Below are 24,216 nucleotides of genomic sequence, written 5' to 3' on the forward strand. Positions count from 1 at the left end.
ACCCAGCCTCGCCCTTCCCCACCCCAGAGCGAGCACAAGAACGGAGAAGGGCAGCCGTGGAAAGATGCAGGCAGACACACTATAAATAAAATATTCATATAAAAATAGTCTCTTACAAAATATTCTCTCTGATCCAGTGGCTCGCTTCCAAAAGATGGAAGTTTCTGGGAGTTTGATCATTATCTTTCCTCTTTCTATATATGCCACACCAGACTTTTCTGATGGCGAGTGTGAACTGGGGCGGGCGAAAGGATGGGAAATGTATTCTGGGAAAGGACTCTGATTCAAAATCAGCTCAGCTTTCTGGATAGATAGCAGCAAGGGGGGAAAAATTATATGTGTGTGTACAGGATGTCAGCTTTTGCACTTAAGACATCTAGCTTCAGGAGGGATACTCTCGGAATCAGCGAGCAGAAACACACACAGTGAGCTCACAGGTACAGGCCCACTCGGCCTCTTGTTCGAGGGACAAAGAACAAAAGGTATCCATCCCACAGAGAAAGCAAAGCAGTCCAATTTGACTGCAGAAAATGGATCCCAACGAGGTGAAAGGATTCTTTTTAATTAAATAAATTAATATTATTTTTTATCAGAATAAATTGTTAAATATTGCTAAGGTGAGGCCCGAGGGTCCAGCGTTCCTGCTGCAGAGGGCAGCGTCAGGGGGGCAGGTGGAGCCGCAGTGGGCGCGGAATGGTACAGTAGAGGGCCTGGAGGGGGGGGGTCTCCATGGGAGCCGGGGGTCCCTCCCAGGAGAGGCGTCCCCCACAGTAGAATAGGCGAGCTCGGCGCTCCCGTGGTCCCCCGCGTGGGCCCTGGAGGTGACTCCAGCATCCAGCCTGCAGTGCAGGGCTCACTTGCACGTGTAGACCTCGGTGCGCTCGCTGCACGTGTTGCACTTGACGTAGCAGCACCAGTGGAACTTGCAGTTGCACTGCCACACGCGCGCGTACTGGTGGGTGTTGTAGCCGCGGCCGCAGCACATGAGGTCGCAGCCGCTGGCCTGGGGGGCTGTCTTGTTGCAGGCGCGGCCCTGGGTGCCCACGCTGCCCGTGACCGGGTCCTCCTCGCAGTAGTTGGGCGACTTCTCGATGTACACCAGGTCCGTGTCCATGGGCTTGCGGTAGGACAGGGGCTTCTTGATCTTGAGGAAGGTGGGCCGCTTGTTGCGGCTGGCGCGCACGGGCTCCACGTGCACCGCCTCGTTGTACTTGTCCTTGAGCACGAAGCCCAGCTCCCGGAAGTGCGGCAGCGTGGTCCAGCACGTCTTGGTGGTGCATGAGCCGGACACCCCATGGCACTTACACTCCAGCTTCATGTTCTCCTCGAGGATCTGCAAGGGCGGGCAGGGAATAGCACAGCACAAGTCACCGCGTGCCCGGCAAGGCCCACCCCCACCCAGCCCCACCGAGGCAAGCTCTGCTCCAGCTTCTGGTTTGCGGGGCAAGAGACTCTGCCCTGGATTTCAGTGCCACCACCACCCGCCCCCAGAAACTCACTTGCCCTCTTTGCCTCCCCAGTGCCCACGTGCCTGGCACTGAGGTCAGCCCTCGCCAAGCCAGGCCAGAGATGCATTCTTTTTGGTCTGCACTGGTTCAAGGCAAATTCGAACCCACTATTAAAGCACCAGGAGAATTGACTTTAAAATACAGACTTCCAGGTTTTCTTAACAAATAGAAATTAGATCTGTCAACATGAGAATGACAAAAGTATGGACTAACTAGGACAGCTGAGCACTGGCCTCTCGGAGTAGAAGCTGGCCAGTAAAAGCCAGCTGGCTGTCCTGCTGTGCCTGGCTTATCACATTCCCTCTCACACAAACACAGGCTGGGAGCTGTACCAGCAAGTGCTTCCCACACACACACACTGACACCTCCCAAGGTGCCACAGGCCCCACCGTCCCCTATTGGCTTCTTAGATGCCATCAACTTTGATCAATTTGGATTCCCACTAGGTCCCGCTAGGCGCGAGTTTGGAACTCCTGGCTCTGATGGAACCTTCAACTGCAGCTTTCCTTGACCCCTTCTTTGAGCTCCCAACACCCCTTTGCTTCTATCTTGATGGTATCAGAGGCAGCATTATTCAGTAGTTCAAAGGCATGCACAGATGGTTCAAAATCTTGAGGTTGAGTTCCAGATCCTGGGCAAGCTATTCCACCCTTCTTTGCTGCACTTTCTCCTTACATAGAATGAATAATGATACTCAATGGCAAGCAGAGGGCCTGGAGGCACACACATTTTGCACTCCTAGTCTTTAGATTGCTGTGCTTGTAACCCGAAGGCCGCTCCTCCCAGGCAGCTGGAATCCACAATGGTGGGTAATCCCCTCCTAGAGAGTTTACAGCATCAGAAATCTGCTGTGGGGTCAGCTAGAAGCTGGTTCTACCCCTGCAGTTATGAGGGGTTTTTTTTTCAGAGACCATCCTATGTTGATGAGTTGAGACTATCTAATTCAAAATGACAGATAATGGGTCTCACAACCTGCTCCTGTTAAAGGTGCAGCCATGAAACCACCATGGAGCTGTTCTAATCAATATGCACGCATCTGTATGGATTGGGACCAACTCAATAGCAAATGATTAACAAAAATTATAGGTGTACAGTAAGATACTGGCTGTTGTTGTTATGTGTCGTCGAGTCAGCTGCAACTCATAGTGACCCTATGTACAGCAGCTCTGAAGCCTGCCCTGACCTGATCCAGTCTCACTTACTCTGATACACTTGCCCCTGTTGCCCCAGTCACTGTATCAATCCATCTCATCTGAGGTCTTCCTCTTCTGCACTGTTCCTCCAACCCTTCTGAGCATGGTGTCCTTCTCCAAGGACTGGTCCCTCCTGGCCATGTGCCCTAAGTATGTGAGATGAAGCTTCAAAATCCTAGCCTCCAAGGAGAAACTTGGTTTCACCTTCTCCAAGACAGACTTATTTTCTTGGCAGTCCACTGTATGCTCAAGACTCTTCTCCAACATCACAACTCGAAGACATCAATTCACAGCAATAGGAAAGAATTCACTTACAATAATTAATCTCCCCCAAAAAAGAATTAATCCCAAAGACATAATGTTAAGTGAAAGAAGTTAAACATAAAAGAATCTACTGTATGAATCCATTTATATGAAATTCAAGAGCAGGTCAAGTTAACATGCAGACGTTTAGAAAAGTGGTTCCCTCTGTGGGGTGGGGTTCCAGGGAGCCAGCTGGAGAGCTGGAAATGTGGCATATTTTAATCTGGGTGGTGGTTACATGGGTGTATACTCATGTGGAAATTAGTCTTTTGGGTTTCTGCTCTTGCCTGTAAGCTATTCCCACCACCCTCAAATAGGTTGAACCAAAAATACTAGTTCTGAAGTCACTGGGCCTTAAGTTACATAACATGATGAGAGTAACGCCTGGCACAGTGAATGACGAGTGGTCGGGAGCCAGTGCTCTTACCGCATCTTGGTGCCTATCACCTGCTGGTCCCTTCCAGGAGAACATGGAGTATGTCCACCCTGAATGTCCTGACCTCAGGGCTGGGGTGTTCCCAGTACCAACTAAACAAGTGCTCAATAAACAACCATTCCATGGGTGCAGCCCCGGGAGCACCCTGCGAAGGCATTTCACTTCTGGAGCACCACTGTGTCTTTACTCCCCTAGATGACAAGGCTGGTACCACCAGCCCTGGAGGGAGAGTAGAATGGGCATGCATATGGGTACCTAGCAGAGCCCCTGACAAACAGAGGAAATGCTTAATAGATGGCAATGATATTTCTTTATTAGTATTTAATTTCTTTTTAATATGGTACTCAAAAGCACCTAACAACAACAACACATATATTTGAAGACATTTGTCATTTCAACAATATTTGCATGCATTGCAAATATTAATTGACATTGATTAATGTCAATTATTTAATACAATTAATTAATTGACATTCATTTCCTCACTTGCTGAAAGTGAGGAGGACTTGAAGCACTTGTTGCAGAAGATTGAGGAAAGCAGCCTTTGGTAATGGATTGCATCTCAATGTCAAGAAAACAAAGATTCTTACTACTGGACCGACAGGCAACATCATGATGGATGGAGAGGAAAGTGAAACTGTCAACAGCTTTGTATTGCTTGGATCCACAATTAAAACTGCTGGTACCAGCAGTTAGGAAATAAGGAAATGCATTGTATTGAGAAAATGTGCAGTTAGGAACCTCTCCAAATTATTGAGGAGTAACAATGTCGGTTTGAGGACTAAGGTATGTCTGATTCATGTCATAGTCTTTCTGATCACTTGTTATGTGTCTGAGGCCTGAACAATGAATAAGTCTGACAGAAGAAGAACTGATGCCTTTGAGCTGTGGTGTAGTAGAGCACTGAACATCCTACGGGCAGTCAAGAGAGCAAACCGATGTGTCTTGGAGAGGGTGCAGATGGGGTGCTCTTTGGAAGTGAGAATGATGAGGCTTTGCCTCACATACTTTGGGCATGTTGCTAGGAGGTGCTATTCCTTGGAGAGGGACATGATGCTGGGAAGGGTGGAGGGTCGGCAAAGGAGAGGAAGACCCTCAACCAGGTGGATTGACACAGTGACTGCTGCAATGGGATCTTGTGTGTCAGGAAGTGTGAGGATGGCGCAGGATAGAACAGGGTTCAGATTTTTTGGTCATAGGGTACTCATAAATGGTACTCAACTCAATAGCACATAACAACAAATACCCTCACAATGTTGTTGTCATGTGCCATTGAGGCAACCGCAATTCAGAGTAACGCTACGCATAATGGATCTGAACCCTGCCCTATGCCGTGCCATCCTCACCATCTCTGATATACTTGAGCCCACTGTTAAAGTCACCATTCAAGCCATGTATTTGAGGGTCTTCTTCTCTTATGCTGACTCTCTACCTTTCCAAGTCCTTCTCCAAGGACTGGCCCCTCCTAGCAATATGCCCAAATGGTTAACATAACTATGATGGTCCTGCCAACCGGTTCCAGCTCTTGGGATCTCCCTGGGTGTTGTGAGTGGCTGTGGGTTAGACAGGTCTGCAGATGGTATAACTGCCTCTGCTGTCACTGTACATTGTGGCAACGGCTTCACTGTTCTAGGCTTCAGTCTTCCCTATCCATGAAATGAATTCAATAACCAGTATAAGCTCAGAGAATCATCCTGAACTGTAGCATCCAATATGTCATTACTATACTAATCACCACCCATCTGTCAGTGTGCCACACTGTAGTGGTGGCTGGCAGGTTGCTGTGACGCTGGAAGCTATTCCACTGGAATTTCAAATACTGGGTTTCGGCAGAGCTTCTAGAAAAAGACAGACTCGGAGGAAATGTCTGGCACTCTGCTTCTGAAAATCAGCCACTGGAAATCCTAATACCACAGGATACTGCCTGATATGGTGGTGGAAGATGAGTCCTCTAAGCAAATGGTTGTTACTTTGTACCATCAAGTCAGAACTCACCCGTAGCTGACCCTCCAGGGGGTTTTCAGAGACAGTAAATAGTATGGGAGAAGACTACCTATTTTTCTCCCATGGAGCAGCTGGTGGATTTGAACCATATACCTTTGGATTGGCAGTGCAATTCCTTACCTCTAAGCTACCAGAGCTCCCTAAGCTAAAAGACGTTCAAACTGCACTGCAACAGTGACTGTGGGCCAGTGCAGGATCGGGTAGCTGCCATACTCTGGGCTGCCGTGAATCAACACTAACTCAACAACAAAATGGCAACATTCTTCACCAAAGTGCTCTAAGCCTCCCTTGCTTCATCTTTTTTTTTCTTTCTTTTCTTTTTACAATATTCCTTTGAGTAGATACTCTCAGCACCACGTCATGAGTGTTGTTGACTTTTCAGCCTCGGTAAGCTTCTTATTCCATTAAAAGCATGACCAGTACCCATCAATGCATGAATGGGTAGAGAAACCATTACACATTCATACAATGAACTCCTAGGCAACGCTAAAAAACAATGAAGAATTCATGAAACACTGTGTAACATGGATGAGTCTAGAGGACATTGTGCTGAGTGAAATGAATCAGACACTAAAGAAGAAATACTGTATAAGACTACTGTTATAAACAGGAACCCCTCCAGAGTACTGAGAAGCAATGATGTCAGCCTAGAGACTAAGGTGCACCTGATCCAGACCATGGTCTTTGCAATTACTTGCTATGTATCAGAGAATGGAATAATGCCTAAGAAAGATAGAAGAATAATGCCTTTGGGTTGTGGTGCTGGAGAAGAGTCTTGAACATACCATGGACTGCCAAGAAAACAAACAAGTCTGTCTTGGAGAAGATGAAACCAAGTTTCTCCTTGGAAGCCAGGATTTTGAAGCCCCGTCTCGTACTTTGAGCGTATGGCCAGAAGGGAATGGTCCTTGTAGAAGGACAACACCTTTAGAAGGGTGGAGGGATGGCGCAGGAGAGGAAGATCCTGGATGAGATGTACTGACACAGTGACTGGGGCAATGTGGGGTGGGGGGTAGGTGTGTCAGAGTCAATGAGGCTGGCTCAGGATAGGTAAGTGAGGCTTCAGAGCTGCTCAATTGCACATAACAACAACAAGGAAAGGTTTATGCACAGAAAGAATTGTACAAGTAAGGGAGCTCTGGTGGCCTAGTGGCAAGAAGCTGCACTGCAATCCAAGAGGTATGTGGTTCATATCCACCAGATGCTCTGCTGGAGAAGGAGGGGCAATCTCCTCCTGTACCAGTCAGATCCGATTTGACGGTACACACACAAAAAATAATAAAATAAAATAAAAAAGAAATAAAAAAAGAAAGAATTGTACAAGTATGGTTACCAGGGAGAAGGGGGAGAAAGGACAACTAATAGATGGTAAATGTTTATTAAATATGGAATGAATGGGTGATTAGGCACTGGCTATCGTAATCAAAGCTATGGAACAAACCGTGCATGAATTATTTATAGACAAAACAATATGCTTTGTAAACTTTCACTCCACACATTAAAAAAAAAAGAAACTATAATACCTTCAAGCAATGAAATACCAGGTAACACTAAAGAATCCACAGAACACTGCACAGCATGGATGAATCTAGAGGATTTAATACTGAAGGAAATTAGTCACACAAGGATAAATATTATATACAATTATTATTATAAAAATGTTTAAATATTAAAAAAATAAATTGTAAAACAAGTTCTAAATCTAATAAAGTAATAGTATATAGTTTAGGCTTGTATTTAAACCTAAAAAGAAAACCTTGTAATGTGAAGAAGAGATTTTTTTAACAACAGCTCTCATAAAAGGGTTTAATACCCTGTACACTTACTGTGTGAAGCAATGTGATATAATTACAAAAACATAGGAAATAAATATTAACTTAATATTTCATTAATTAAAAAAGTAAAAAAAATGTTTTTTTTATTACTGCATTGATAAAAAGATTGACACAATGTAGTGGCCTAGTGGCAAGTAGCTGTGCAAGAATCCCGAAGGCATATGGTTCAAGACCACCAGCTGCTCCCTGGGAGAAGGAAGGGTAATCTCCTTCCGTGTAATTAAGTATCTCTGAAAATCCACCAGAGGCCATCTATGGGTCAGTTCCAACCTGATGGTGCACAACGACAACACATGCTATTATATGAACTATAATAATTCATTATTATATTAATCATCTATATAAGAGCTCTGGTGATAGAGTCCGTTATTCCTAGAGAGTTCTGCTGCTCACTCAAAGACCCTGCCTTTCAGGTGGTTCAAATCCACCAGCAGCTCCCCAGGAGGAAGACAGGCAGCCTCATCCTGTGTGATTTACAGCCTTGGAAACCCGCTTGAGGGTCGACTATGAGTGGATTCCAGCTCAACGGCAATGACTGTGTACACACTAAGCAGCTCCTGTTACATAGAGCATAATGCTTTGGTCTGTTAACCAAAAGGGCAGTGGTTTGAATCCATCATCCCCTCCACAGATGAAAGATGGGCCGTCTCCTCCCACAAGATTTACAACCCAATGGAGGCTGAGTACACACTGGACCTGACAACCATGGCTAATATACGTATTGGGCTGATGCTTTCACAGATAACATATTAGTTTATCTATGAGGTTTGTGGGTTCCATTTCATAGAAGAGAAAACTGAGATCTGCCAACTGCAACAGAGCTGATCTATGACACATTCTGAAGTAAGGGCCTTATTAGATCTAGGGTGTGAGCCCTCAGCAGACCAGAAAGTAGACTGCAGCCCTCGGTGGCCACTGCTTTCTCCGTGGGTCTGGGCTCTCACCCCCTCCCACACTCTGGGCCTCAATTGCTTTAAACGTGATACAAAGAAAAATTAATCTTTTTTGACAGCCTCAGGGTGGTGGACCAGAGACAGACAAAAACAAATAAAATTTTAAAAGCCAATAGATTTGCTTTTAATGGGTCTGTGCTGGACCTGGGGACATAAAGGTGGCAGTATAGTGTCTTCCCAAAGATGCCTGGTCAGGTCCATTACCAGGAAGGAAGGAAGGACCACCACATCTCAGCCACAGTCTCCATAATCATATGACCTAGTGACACTGGAGATGTCCAAAGTGTCCCAGGACGGTGAGCTCTGGCTCAGATACCTAGCCTGGAATGGCACCCTCTATGTGCTGCCTCCTCGTGCCTTCAATGGTCCTAGAGGTGGCCCTTCAGGTGGTGGGTCCCAAAAGACACAGAGCAGATGCTTGGTTAGCATTGGAGAAACGTTTGCACCAGTTCAGCCCATAACATGTTTTGATCTGTGAAGTGTGTGGGAAGAGAGAAGGCTCAGAGGGTTGACGAGGGAACAGCAAGGCGGTGTCAGAGGCCCTAACCCTGCCAGTGGAGGGCATCCTGCGGTCCGAGACTTTAACACAGAGATACGTGTGGGATTTTCATAGCTGACTGACAATCTCAAGCATTGGTGAGCTAAGCTCTCAGGCTCCGCTGGTGGCAGGACAGAAACAGTACAGAACCTGATTTTCACTATTTAATAAAAGTGTTTCTATAGTTCAGAAATTTCATTTCCCAAGAGTTTACTCTAGAGATCGTCTGTGCGTGTGTGCACGGGAGGCAGTTTTGGGAATATTCACAGCCACAGCACTCACTGTAGCCACAAACTGGGAGTGATGCAGACACCCATTGGTAAGAGAATGGTTAAGTCTATTGCAGAATATGCACTCAGTGTTTTTTTGCTACTGGGCAGTGGAGACGCATTGCTGCAGAAAACCACACATGATGAATCAATCTCACAGAGGGAGTATGGAGAGAGATAAATAATCAATGACTTCCATAGGTTGATGCCATTTGTATCAAGTTCAAGGACAAGTGAAACTGGACTATAAACAGAAGGGAGAGTACAACAAAAATGAAAGAAATGAGAATCACGAATATCACCCACTGCCCAAGTCTGTTCTGACCCAAGTGACCCTACACTGAACTTCCAAAGCTGTAAACCTTTACTGGAAATGTTCAGTGGGACATGAAAAGATGGGGGCATAATAGGTATAGTGTTGTTGTGTTGTGTACCATAGAATCAGAACCTGCCAGCGGGTTTTCAGAGATTGCCCATCCTCCTTCCACGTAGCTGCTGGTGGCCTTGAACTGTGTGCCTTCAGGACTGCAGTGCAACCTCTTGCTACTATGCCACTTGAGCTCCAATAGGTATAAAGCAATAGTAATTAATCATATAAAATATAATGTGTATGGAGGAAGGGGTAGGTAAAGGAAAGGGGAAAGATCCAGTGTGGAAAACAATGTATATAAACTTTATGAACGTTGTATGTAAACCAGTATAAAATTTAAAAAATATTAAAAAGCATTATCTGGAGGAGGGGGAAGGGAAGAAGAGGGGGTAAAATACGCAACAGTGAATGAATGAAAATCTCACTTTTCTGTAAACATTTGTTAAAATCACAATTAAAGTAAAATCTATTTTCAAAAAGAAAATACGTATGAATGGTGATATAAAAACACAAAATACATGATTAAAACACAACATATATGAATGACTATAAAACACAAAGTACATGTACAAAACTTGATGTATAGGAATGATTATATGAAAACCAATTAAAAAAATTTAAAAATCTTTATGGGAGGAAACTGTCCACCTTTCCAGTGGATTTGAACCACTGAACTTTCCATTAGCAGCCTCATACATTATATATGGACTGCAGTAATGGTTATCCCTGGTGTGGGAAATGTGGAAATTTGGTTAGTAAAGGTTGCTATGTGGCTTCTGGAATCCTGCCAATATTTTAATATGGGCAATGATTACATCGACAGTGCTTTAAATTACCCATATGTGCCGGGCACTTTTCTGCACATAAGTTGTATTTCATACTTTGTAAGAACGTAAGGGAGCAAACAGCCAGAAAGCACCCAAAATACATTTCACATCATTGTCTAATCAGGGAGATACAAGTAAAACCCACCACAAAGAGAAACTATTTCACATTCACTAGCATAGCAACCCACCAACTGCATGTCAGTTTGCCAAACTGTAGTGGCTTCCATGTTGCTGTGATGCAGGCAGCTATGCTGCTGGTTTCTCAAATATGAGCAAGGTCGTCTGTGGTGGACAGGTGTCAGCAGACTTTCCAGATTAGTTTAGACTAAGAAGCTGGAAGCTGGATGATCTTCCAGCTAAAATAGTGGGCCTTCAAAGCCCCTAGGAACAGCAGTGGAACCTTGTCCTATTTAATGCCAGAAGATGAGACTCAGGTTACTCCAAGAGCTCCTCTTCCAAATACTTGTAGTGGTTGCTGTTGTTAGGTGCCGTTAACTACAACTCATAGCGACCCTATGAACAGTGGACCTGAACTCTGCCCCATCCTCTGTCATCTTCATCATTTCTGACATAAGTCCATTGTTACCGGCCCCATGTCAACCCATCTCATTGAGGGTTTTCCTCTGCTTCTAGATCCTTCTTATTTCCCAGCATGACGTCTTGTTCCAAGGACTGTCCCCTCCTAACACTATATCCAGAGCATATGAGAGGAAGTTTCACCATCCTTGCCTCTAAGGAGCACCCTGACTCCACTTACGTCAAAACAGACTTACTCTTTTGTCAGTCCATGGGACGGACAGTGCTCTTCTGCAACACCACAACTCAAAGACATCAATTCTTCTTCTGTCATGCTCATTCACTGTCCGGCTTTCAATTGCATAGGAAGTGACTGAAAAGCACATGGCTTGGATCAGGTACATGTTAGCCTTTAAACTGACATCCTTGCTCTCTAGCACTTCGAAGTGCGCTAATTTTCCCAGCGCAACATGTCTTGAGATTTCTTGACTGCTGTTGCCACTGATGTTGATAATGGATCCACGTAAAATGAAATTGTTGACAACTTCAATCTGTTCTCCATCTATCATGATGTTGCCTATTGGTCGAGCGGTGAGGATTTTTATTCCCTTAATCACTTAGATAAAAGTAAAGCTTTCACTCAATGAAGAATCATTTGTTGATGTGGGGTGACTGAAAATCAGGAGTAACTGCTGCAAACATCCATTAATAACTGGAATATGTGATGCATAAAGAATGAATCTAGGCAAATCGGAAGTTGTCGAAAATAAAATGAAACATGTAAAGGCTGGCATCCTAGGTATTACTGCTATTGGCCCTTTTGAATCAGATAATCATGTGATCTACTATTTCAGAAATGGCTAATCAAAGAGGCACGGTGCCAAACATAAAATAAAAAAAAGAACATTCTAGGATCTGTCCTGAAGTACAATGCTATCAGCATTAAGAAAATATCCATCTGCACACAAGGAAGATTTGCTAATACACCTAATTATGCAAATATATGCACAAATCGCTGAAGCTAAAGATTTTAAACTTAAGGATTTTAGCAGCTTCTGCAGTCTGAATTTATCAAAACTATAACCAAAATGCAATAAAAATATTTCATGACTGGCATGCAAAACTTAGAAATGAAGAAGCTCTGGCAGCTGGACAATATGGCCTGGGTGACAGAAATGAAGTCAGAGGCTGCATGACAGAATTTTGTATGTTATTGTTATGCGCCGCCAAGTTGCTTGAGACTCATAGCAACCCTATGTACAAGAGCCCTAAATGCTGCTCTATCCTGTGCCAACCTCACCATCTCAAACACACTCATTTCCACCACCCCAATCACAGAAATCAATCCATCTCATTAAAGGTCACCCTCTGCTGTGCTGTCCCTCCACTCTCCCAAACATGATGTCCCTCTCCAAGGACCAGTCCATCCTCGCAACATGCCCAAAGTATGTCAGACAAAGCTTCAGAATCCTTGACTCCAAGGTGCATCCTGGCTTCACCTTCTCCAGGACAAACCTGTTTATTCTCCTGGCAGTCCATGGTATATTCAACACTCTTCTCCAGCACCACAGCTCAAAGGCATCAATTCTCCTTCTATCAACCCTAGTCACTGTCTAACTCTCTGATGCAAAACACGTAATTGGAAAGACTATAGCCTGGATCAGGTGCACCTTAGTCTCTAGCCTGACGTCATTGCTCTTGAGTACTCTTGAGAGGTCCCTCACAGCTGACTTTCCCAATGCAATTCGTCTTTTCATTTCCTGGCTGCTGGTACCAAGAGTGTTTAAGCAATTATTTATTCATTGCTCACACCTAACATCAGGGAGCTCTGGTAACAGCAGTTTCTCTGATAATCCAAAGGTGGAGTCTCTCCAGAACTTGGGCAATCTCCTCCTGCGTGATTTACAGCCTCTGAAAATCCAGTGGAAATTCAGCTTTGAGTTGATTCAGCTCAATGACAATTAGTTTGATTTGAGTTTTAAAATACCTTTTTAAAAAAAATCATAAAAGGAATTTATGGGCCTTTTCTTATGGAATACTTAGGAATCAAATTGACTGTATCCGTGGAAACGGACAGTAGAAAAGTACAATCTCATCAGTCAGAACAAGGCTAGGGGCCAAGTGTGGGACAGACTATCAGCTACTTGCATGCAAGTTCAAAAGAAAGCTGAAGAAAAGGGAAACAAGTCCATGAGAGTCCCAACACAACCGTGAGTTTATCCCACCTGAATTTTAAAACTATCTCAAGAATATATTTGATACATTGAACCAAAGGAGTTGTGGGGTGACACCCAAGAAGAAAGCAAGGGTCAATAAAAAAGCAAGAACATATTTCAAAGAGTAGCTCAAGAAGATAAAGCAAAATATTATAAGGGAACTTGCAAAAAGTTGGAGTTAGAAAATCAAAAGGGGAACATATACCTGGCATTTCTCAAGCTGAAAGAACTGAAGAATACATTCAAGCCTCAAGTTGCAATACTGAAGGGTCATATGGGCAAAATAATTAATGACACAGACTGCATCAAAAGAAGTTGGAAGGAATAAACAGTATCACTATATCAGAAAGAATTGGTCAATATTCAACCAGTATAGAAAGTAGCATATGATCAAGTGCCAATGGCACTGAAGTAAGAGGTCCAGGCTGCACTAAAGGCATTGGAAAGAAATAAGGTTCCAGGAATTGACAGTATTATTAATTAAGCAAAGGCAGCCCTGAACTGCTCACTAATCAATGCCATGAAATTTGGAAGGTGGCTACTTGACCAATTGCCAGGAAGAGATCCATATTTGTACTCATTCCAAAAAAAGACAATCCAATAGAATGCAGACTTTAATGAACATTATCATTACTATCACACACGAATTAAATTTTGCTGGAGATTATTAAAAAATACCTCTAACAGCATATCATCAGAGAAATTCCAGAAATTCAAGATGAATCCAGAGGAGGCCATGGAACAAGGGATATCATTACCGGTGTCAGATGAGTCTTGGGTGATAGCAGAAAATACCAGAAGTATGTTTACTTGTATTTTATTCACCACCAACTACTCATATGCAAATTCAAGCTGAAGCTAAGGAAAATTAAATTGAATCCATGGGAACCAAATTATGACCTTGAGTCTATCCCACCTGAATTTTAAAAACATCTCAGGAACAGGTTTGAAGCCTTGAACGCCAATGAGTGAAGACCAGATGAATTGTGGGATGTTATCAAGAGGATCATCCAGGAAGAGTGTAAAAGGTCATTACAAAGACAGAGGAAGAAGAAAAAAAACCCAAAATGGATGTCAGAAGAGACTTTGAATATTGCACTAGAGCACCAAGAAGCCAAAGCAGAGGAAAGAACTCAAGATATTAAAGAGCCGAACAGAAGATTTCAAAAGGCAGCACAGGAAGACAAAGTAAAATATTATAATGAAATGTGCAAAGAGCTGGAGTCAGAAAATCAAAAGGGCCAAACCCGCTCAGAATTTCTTAAGCTCAAGGAACTGAAGGAGAAATTCAAGCCTCAAGTTGCAATACCCAAGGATGCTTTGGCCAGAATATTAAATTATCCAGGAAGTATTAAAAGAAAATGGAAAGAGTATACAGAGTCATTGTACCGAAAGGAATTAGCAGACACAGAAGAATTTCATGAAAGAACATATGAGCAAGAGCCTATGGTGATGAAGTTCAACTGCTTTGAAGGAATTGGCAAAAAAAATAAGGCCCCAAGAATTGATGGTATACCAACCAACATATTTCAACTAACAGATGTTGCCCTAGATGTGCTCACCAAGTTGTGTCAAGAAATCTGGAGGACAACCACTTGGCCAACTGACTGGAAGAGGTCTATATTTGTTCTTATTCCAAAGAAAGGTGATCCAACAGAGTGTGGAAATTATTGAACAATATCATTGATATCACATGCAAGCAAGATTCTACTTATTATTAAAAAAATGACTGGAACAACACATCAACAGAGAACTACTACACGTGTAGCCTGGGTTTAGAAGAGGTCATGGTACTAGGAATATTGTAGCTAATGTTAGATGGATCTTGGCTGAAAGTAGGGAGTACCAGAGGAATGTCTAGCTGTGTTTCATTCATTATGTAAAGGTATGTGACTGTGTGGATCACAACAAACTGTGGCTGACTCTAAGAAAAGAAATCCCAGAACACTTGATCGTGCTAATGTGAAACCTATACATGGACCAGGATGCGCAAGAAAAAACTACATGGTTCAAAATTGAGAAGGGTGTACACCAGGGATGTGTCCTATCTCCATACCTTGTCAACGTATATGCAGAACAGATTATCTGGGAGGCTAGGCTGTATGAGGAGAAGTGTGGCATCAGGATTGAAGGAAGATACATCAACAATCTGTGTTATGCAGATGACACGACCCTGCTTGCTGCAACTGTGGAGGACCTGAAGCTCTTGTTGAAGAAGGTCAAGGACTGCAGCCTTCAATATGGATTGAGGCTCAATATCAAGAAAACAAAGATTATCACCACTGGGCAGACTGGCAGCACCAGGATGGATGGTAAAGAGATTGAGATTGTTAACAGCTTTAGTTTGCTTGGCTCCACAGTCAACATTCTTGGTATCAGCAGCCAGGAAATTTTTAAAAAACCTATTGCGATGGGAAAGTCTGCTGTTAGGGACCTCTCCAAAGTACTGAAGAGCAATGGTGTCACTCTGGAGACTAAGGTGCACCTGATATAGGCCATGGCCTTTGCAATCACTTGCTATGTGTCAGAGAGCTGGACAATGACTAGGAAGGACAGAAGGATGGATGCTTTTGAGCTGTGATGTTGGAGAAGAGTACTGAATATACCATGGACTACTAGGGAGACGAACAGGTTCATCCTAGAGTGGGTTAGACCTGGCTGCTCGTTGAAGGCAAGGATTCCAAGGCTTCATCTAACATACTTAGGACATGCTGCGAGGAGGGACCAATCCTTGGAGAAGGACATTACGCTTGGGAGGGTGGAGGGAAAAACCCTCTTAGAGATGGATTGATTCAGTGCCTGGGGTAATTGGGGTAGATGTGTCGGAGACAGTGAGATTAGCACAGGATAGAGCAGGGTTTAGGGCTGTTGTACATAGGGTCACTATGAATCTTAGGCAACTCGACAGTACATAACAATAACAACAGCATAGTTACATAGATCCTAACACATTTCAGGAAACATTGAAAAGAATAGGAATTCCAAAATAATCATGCTCATTCCAAATGTGTACACGAACCAAGAAGCTGTCATTTGAAAAGAACAAAGCAATACTTCATGGTTTAAAATCAAGTGAGATGCATGTCAGAATTGCAAAGGCTGAACCCTTCTGGCAGTTCAAATCCACTAGAGGCTCCTGGCACTATCCAATGTGGGCCATCTCCTCTCATGGGACTTACCACCTCGAAAACCCAATGGAGGATCAGCTATGAGTAGGTTCTGACTTGAGGGCAATGAATGACTGAGTGAGTAATTCAATCTGTATGCTGAGCAAATCATGCAAGCAGCTAGACTCTGTGAAGAAGAATGGAAGGATCATCAACAACCTGCATGTTGCAGCTTACACAGCACTGCTTGCAGGAAGTTAAGAAGACTCCAATTACTTATGGAAGATGATCAGTGACTACAGTCTTCAGTACAGATCACACCTTAACATGAAAACACCAAAAATTCCTCACTCTGGTAGTCTAGTGATAAAGAATGGTACTGCCAACCCAAAGGCACCTAGTTCGAGCCGACCCTCTGTTCTAGGAAGAAAGAAGTGCAATCTCCTCTCATGCAATTTACAGCCTCTGAAAACTACTAGAGGGTCAGCTATGAGTCCATGCAGACAGTAATACTGACCAATAGGCAAGATTATGATAAATGGATTAAAAAATGAAGTTATCAACATTTTCATTTATTTGAATTCACCATCAACATTCATGAAGCATCAGTGAAAAAAAATCAAAACGTGTACTGCATTTAGCAAAGCTGCTACCAAGTCCCTCCTTAAAGTGCTGAGGAGCAAAGCTGTTAGCATATAGGCTAAGGTGCACCTGAGTCAAGCCATCATATTACATGTTTGCAAAGGCTGGACAATGAGTAAGGAAGATTGGAGAAGACTTGATGTCTTTGAGTTGTAGTATTTTGGGTGAAGAGTATTGAATATACTATGAACTGTCAAAAGAACAAATAATCTGTACCGGGAGAATTATAACTAGGATGCTCCTTAGAAGCAAAGAGGGGAGAACTTCACCTCACCTACTCGAGGCACGTCATCAGGAAGAGTCTATCCCTGAAAAAGGATATCATCAGGGAGCTCTGGTGGCCTAGTGGCAAGAAGCTGCACTGCAATCCCAGAGGCTCATGGTTCGAATCCACCAGATGCTCTGCCGAGAAAGGAGGGACAATCTCCTCCTGTACCAGTCAGATCTGATTTGATGGTACACAGACACACAAAATAATAAAATAAAAAGAAAAATTTTTTTTAAAAAAGGACATCATCCTGGGAAAGGTGAGGGGTCAGAGAGAGGAAAATACCCCCAACAAGATGGGTTGACACAAGGGCTGCCGCAGTGGGTTAAGCACAGTGGAGCACTGTGAGGTTGACAAGATCCAGTAAGTTTTTAATCTGTTGTGCATGGAGTCACTATGAGTCAATGGCACCTAACAACAACATAAAAGAGCTATCGTAAATGTTGAAGGGAATGTGGAGAGGTTCCCTCATACTATTGTACATTGTTGGTGAGGATGCAAAATAATGCAGTTGGTATGGAAAAGGCAAAGTTCCTTAAACCGTCAATACAAACTTTAACCATACAACCTAGTTATCTATCAAGGAGAATGGAAACATACATCTACACAAAAACTTGCATATTAATGTTCAGAGCAGTATTATTCACAACATTTGAAAAAGTGGAAACAACCCAAATAGCCATCAACACATGGACAGAAACAAAATGTGTTAGAAACAAAACAGGCTTGCAATGGACTACTGCGCAGCTATAAAGAGAAAGGAAGCTCAGACAGACACTATATCATGGAGGAACCTTGTAAATCTTGTAAGAACCTTGTAAATTATGCTGAGTGAAATTAGTCAGACATGAACAGATAAACATATTATTCCATGTATATTAAATGTCCATAAGAAACAAACCCACAGAGACAGATCTAGGGGAGGAATCTGGGGAATAGGTACCAAGGGGTATGCATTTGAGGGAAGGGTGATGAAAACATTTTTCAATTTACTGTGGTAATGGTTGCACAGGTTGTGTCATCTGCATAACGCAGATTGTTGATGAGTCTTCTTCCAATCCTGTTGCCACATTTCTCCTCATAAAGCCCAGCCTCCTGGATAATCTGTTTCTTTCCTTCTACATGGACTGAAGCTCAACATCAAGAAAACCAAAGATTCTAACCACTGGGCCAACTGGCAGCATCATGATGGGTGATGAAGTGATTTAGATTGCTAACAGTTTCAGTTTGCTTGGCTCCACATCAACACTCTTGGTACCAGCAGCTAGGAAATCAAGAGACGAATTGCGATGGGAAAGTCTGCTGTCAGGGACCTTTCTTGATGGTGTTGAAAAACAGCGCTGAACATCCCATGGATGGCCAAAAGAACTAACAAACTGTCTTAGAGAGGGTGCAGCTAGAATGTTTTTGGAGGAAAAAATGATGATGCTTTGCCTCATATACTTCTGGCATGTTGCTAGGAGGGGATATTTCTTGGAGAGGGTCATGATGCTCAGAAAGGTAGAGGATCAGTAAAGGAGAAGAAGACACTTGACCAGGTGGATTGACATGGTGACTGCTGCAATGGACTTTTGTGTGTCAGGAAGTATGAGGATTGCGCAGGATAGAACAGGGTTCAGATCTGTTGTTCATAGGGTCACTATGGGTCATATTCAATTCGACGTCACCTAACAACAACAACAAATGGTAGCCTAGTGGTAAGAAGCTGCACTGTCATTTCAAAGGCACACAGTTCGAATCCACTAGGTGTTTTCTGAGACAGAAGTCTAGACAATCTCCTCCTGTGTGATCTATGGCCTCTGAAAACCTGATAGAGGGTCAGCTATGGGTTGGTTCCAAATTGATGGCGAACAACAACATACTGATGGTGGGGACAAGGAAGAGGACAAGAGGGACAAAGCAGTGGCTGTCCATTCTAGAGGGAAAAGAGCAACAGATGAGTGATGGAAATAATTCCAGAGAGGGAGAAGAGGATTACATAACAAGATTAAAGGCTAGAGTATCACCCATCTGTCGATGTAGCCTGTGTCGATGCTCAACTAAGTTCAGTGGGGCTTCCAGGCTAAAGGAGCTCTGGTGGCCTAGTGGTAAAGGGTTGTGCTTTCTGGAAAGATAAGATAAGATAACGACAGGCATGATGAATGGTGGCTGGTTTTATAAACACAGTGAATGAGAATGACTGTATGAAACACAGTGTGACTGAAGGGTAGTGTGAAATGCAATGTATATGAACTTTGTATGCAAACTAATGCAGAATTTTAAAAAAATGTAAAAATTTGAAAGAAGGCATGCAGTTCAAATCCACCATCTTCTCTGTGAAAGAACAATGGGCAATCTTCTCCTGTGCAATTTTCTCTCTCTGAAAGCACACTGGAGGGTCAGCTATGAGTTGGTTCTGAATCTATGGAACACAGCACAATAGAATAACATAGCATGACATAATATCCAGACTAAAGGGGACCAGGCAGAAAGGCCTGGTTATCTACCTTTGAAATTCAACCACTGAAAACCCTATAGATTGAGGCATCTGATCTTGTTATGTTTAGCACACAAGAGCCCATTGCAGCAGTCACTATGTCAATCCATCTGGTTGAGGGTCTTCCTCTCTTTTGACCCCTTCCCAGCATCATGTCCTTCTCCAAGGAATAACCCATCCTAGTAACATGTCCAAAATATGTGAGGTGAAGTCTCATTAATCTTGTTTCCAAAGAGCACTCCAGCTACACCCACTCCAAGACATATCTGTTCATTCTCTTGGTCGTCCATGGGATGTTTGTTTAGTGCTCTTCTCCAACACCACAACTCAAAGCCATTAATTCTTTTTTGCCATCCTTATTCATTGTCCAGGTCTTGGATGCACAGCTAGCAATCAGAAAGAGTATGGCCTGAATCAGACGCACCTGAGTCCCAAACTGACATCATTACTCCTCAATACTTTGGAAAGGTTCCTAATTTAAGATTTTTCCCAGTGCAATGTATCTCCTTATTTTCTGACTTCTCATATCAAGGGTATTAGTTGTGGATCCAAACAAGATGAAGCTGTTTCAATCTTCTCTCCATCCATCATGACACTGCTTATTGGTCTACTTTGAAAAGGCTTGAAAGTCTTTTCAAAGTAGACATTTTTTTTCAGAACATTTTCAGATTTACAGAAAATTCCACAGCTAGTATAGAGAGGCCCTATATATGCCACACTCCGTTCCTCCTACTGTCAGCACCTTGTGTCAATACAGCAAATGTGTAATAATTGTCGGTTTAGATGCCATCAAGTTAACTACGTCTCTTAGCACAACTTCTATGAACAACAAATCAGCATCTTGCCCTCTCCTGCATCATCCTTATAATCTTTACTACATGTGAGTCCAAGTCCATTGTTGCAGCCATTATATCCATCTATCTACTCAAGGGTCTCTCTCTCCTTTGCTGATTTCTACTTTTCCAAGCTTGATGGTTTTTTTCAAAAGACTGGCCCCTCATCCTTGCTTCTGTAGAGCATCCTGGTTGCACTTTCTTCCAGACAGATTTGTTTGTTCTTTTGGCAGTCTATGGGATATTCAGCATCTTCTCCAACACCACACAGAGGCATTGATTCTTCTTCCATCTTCCTTATTCACTGTCCAACTTTCAGGTGCATATGAAACTACTTTGGCTTGGGTCAGGTACACCTTAATCTTTAGACTGACATCCTTGCTCTTAAGCACTTTGAAGAGAGAGGTCCTTGATAGTAGATTTTTTCAATGCAAAAGGTCTTTTGATTTTTTTTTTCATGCTGCTACCTATTGATTGTGGATCCAGTGTGAAATGAAATCACTGATATCATCCATCTTTTCTCCTTCTATCACGATGTTGCAGAGTTCACTCAGATTTCCTTCATTTTCCCCATGCTCCATTCAGGACACCACGTGACACCAGTCATCATGTCTCCTTAGATGAGCATTAACAGGGAGGCCCCTGGATGTTCTGGTGGGCAAGTGGTAAGATCCGATTTATGTCTAGAAAAGACCTGGAATTGAGATTTCCCTGTCTGCTGTGATAAGCAGGGTTCCTTCTCTAGGCCCGTTTCCCTGTTTTGGACACAAAGGCTTGAACTGGAGGATACCTGGGGCCATCTGCCTCTCTCTTGTACCCACATTTCTGTTTCGCCTATATGAAGTGACATTACAAGTTCACATTATGAGAGATGGGCATTTTCATTCCATTTCCCAAGAAAACTGCAGCTCAGAAAAAGGAAAGGACTGATCTGAGATTACAGCGTGTGGACCCACTTCTCTGTGTCTCCACCACACCACACTCTTGTCTTTCCTCTCCTGCTCATTACTCTGAGAGGCTAAACAGTTCATACTCAACTCTATGGTACCTAACAACAACAAGAGCTCCCTTTTTAAACTCTCCATAATTTCCTTGTCTAACTGTGCCAGCTGTACCAGGACAGGACCCCTGGGAACGTTCATGTGGACAGACAGACATTAGACCGTTCTTGCCTCCAATAAACCCCAGTAAGCTCCTTTCCTGTGCCAGGTTACATAGTCCGGTCCTCTTGGGGTCAAAGCCAGCATGCTGCCTGTCTCATACCATGGTCTCCAAGCGCATTCATTCCTTATCTGGAAGCCAGCCTCTATCATCACAGAAGCTTGGCTTGCCCATTCCAGTTCTGAATACTGACAGATGGAACTCGCAGATGCAGAAAGCCTCCGGCAATTAGATCCCTCAGGGCTGGCCTTACTGCAGAGAGATGCGAAGGCACAGTAGCCTGCACCCAACTGCAGAAGTCAGGGGGATGAAAGCCTGTCCATTTTAACAAGACGTGGGACCCTCTAATGGGCAGTTTTTGATCCAGCACTCCCATCAGGCTGACAGAGGCGTGGTGGGCTGTCATTAAAAGGCTGGCTCTCCTTCTGCCCCTTAAGTGGATTCCAACTTGTGACGACCTCATGCACAATGGGAGGCCCACACCTTCTCCATGATTGACTGCAGACGGGTCTGCTGTGACCCACAGAGTCGTCATGAACTCATTTTCAGACATAGACCGTCAGACCTATCTTTCCAGTTCATCTTAGTCTGGCAGCTCTGTTGAAACTTGTTCAGTATCATAGCAACATGCAAATGGGATATATCTTGCCCAGAATCCACATGGGCCTCTTGTATAGAAGGTGGAGATTTGACCACTTAACTGGTAACCCAGTGGGTGCTGTTCCTAGAGCTCCCTGCTCTGGTGACCCCCGGAGGGCAGTGATGCAGGCAAATACTCCCTCTGCCTCCCCAGATTTTGCAGGCCCAAGGCAGAAGCAGCTATGAAGTTAAGGACACCCCAAACCGGTGAGCTGTGCAAAGGAGTGGAGAAGGAAGCAAAGAAACCGTGAATCAAGGGGACTGCCCTTGGGTGCGCTTTGCAGATGACACAACCTTGTTTGCTAAAACCGAGGAGGACCTGAAACACCTGCTGCAGAAGGTCAAGGACTATTGTCTTCAATATAAACTGAAGGTCAACATCAAGAAAATAAAGATTTTCACCACTGGGCTGACTGGCAGCACAATGACAGATGGTGAAGAGATTGCAATTGTTAATAGCTTCAGTTTGTTTGGCTACAGAATCAACACTCTTGGTACCAGCAGCCAAGAAATCAAAAGGTGAATTGCATTGGGAAAGTCTGCTTTCAGGGACATCTCCAGAGTACTGAAGAGCAATGAGGACAGTCTGGAAAATAAGGTGTGCCTGATCCAGGCCATGGTCTTCACATTTACATGCTATGCATCAGAAAGCTGGACAACGACTAGGGATGACAGAAGGATAATTGATGCCTTTGAGCTGTAGTGCTGGAGAAGAGTATTGGATATACCATGGACTCCTAGGAAAACAAACAGATTCATCCTGGAGAGGGTTAAACCAGGCTGCTCCTTGGAGACAAGGATTTTGAAGCTCCATCTGACATACTTTGGACATGTTGCAAGAAGGGACCAGTCACTGGAGAGGGACATCATGCTTGGGAGGATGGAGGGACAGCACAAGAGAGGAAGATCCTTGATGAGATGGGCTGACTCAGTGACTCATTTAACAGGGGGAGGTGTGCCAAAGGCAATGAGGTTGGCTCAGGATAGAGCAGGATTCAGAGCTGTTGTACACAGGGTCGCTATGAGTCACAAGCAACTTGATGGCACATAACAATAACAACAGTAACAACTCTTGGGTGAAAGCTCAAGGAAGTCTCTATGTAAAAGGCAAGATCGGAGCTGGGAGCTGAAGGGCAAGTCAGAACAGGTTAGTTAAGGGAAATGAGGGGGAAGACTGTAAGACAGCAGACAGAGTGAATGCAAAGGTCCAGTGGCATGTGGGACTGGGGCCCACAGGTGGAACAGGAAGGAGGCCAATGCAGTTAAGCACATTATGTATGACGTGAAACTGCAGAGTTGGGCATTGGCTAATGCTCAAGGCTTCCAGATTGTCTGTGACTAGGGGCTGCGAGAAGCATTAAAGGGCTGCCATTTTCAAACATGAGCTAGAAGAACATGAAATCCAGGTCAGACAGGGTCTGTGGAGACCCAGGCCAAAGACAAGGAGAGCTTTGGCCAACATGGTGGCAGTGGAGCTCCAAGGAAGAGCTAAATATAGGGGGCTGAAGGATGGAGAGGCGATTCTGTGAGATGGACCTGGAACTGGGATATGTGCCTTGAGGAAGAGCCTCAAGGACATTTCAACTACCGTAAGTAACCAAGGAGAGACGCATCTGGGCCTCAGAGGGCCTGCGCAGCTCAGGTGTCTGCTGGGAAGAAAGCGAGTTCAGTAACTTCACAGAGTTACTCTTTGGCTGGAGCCAGTCATAAGTGAGTAAACACTCACAGTTTTTGTTAGTTAAAAAAAATTGATTGCAGAAAACAAGATGAGAGAGATTGACAACTGGAAGCTTTTAGTGACCACAAATTCAATAAAAACTCAAGACAAAAAGCCCCAAAACCCCAAACTTGTTCCTCTCAAGTTGATTCCAACTCAGAAGCTGCTAAAAAGACAAGTGTGAGTCCTTATTAACTGAAATAGAGGAAGTTTCTCAACAAGTTGGATTGACAGTGACTGTAACAGCAGACTTGCGTGTACCAGAGATGGTGGAGACTGCGCAGGATAGTGCAGGGCTCTGAGTTGTTGCCCACAGTGTTGCTCTGAGTCATAATCAATTCCATAGCACCTAACAATAAGAGCACCCACAATGAAAGGCAAGGAACAGGGAGGATTTGATGAGGC

The 24,216-nt window shown here is 43.8% G+C and overlaps 1 protein-coding gene across 1 annotated transcript in view; it reads right to left on the bottom strand.

Moving 5' to 3' along the window:
* Nucleotides 1–853: 853 nt before the first annotated feature.
* LOC102872148 (protein Wnt-7a-like) overlaps nt 854–24,216 on the bottom strand; it is a 102,165-nt gene continuing 78,802 nt past the window's right edge. Inside the window, exon 4 of the mRNA XM_006901369.1 lies at nt 854–1,333. Within this exon, the coding sequence (XP_006901431.1) occupies nt 854–1,333 (480 nt within the window). The remainder of the gene's footprint in view (nt 1,334–24,216) is intronic.

Source organism: Elephantulus edwardii, unplaced genomic scaffold (assembly GCF_000299155.1).
Source record: "Elephantulus edwardii isolate Elephantulus edwardi_28Jun2011 unplaced genomic scaffold, EleEdw1.0 scaffold00322, whole genome shotgun sequence".
NCBI classification, from domain to species: domain Eukaryota; kingdom Metazoa; phylum Chordata; class Mammalia; order Macroscelidea; family Macroscelididae; genus Elephantulus; species Elephantulus edwardii.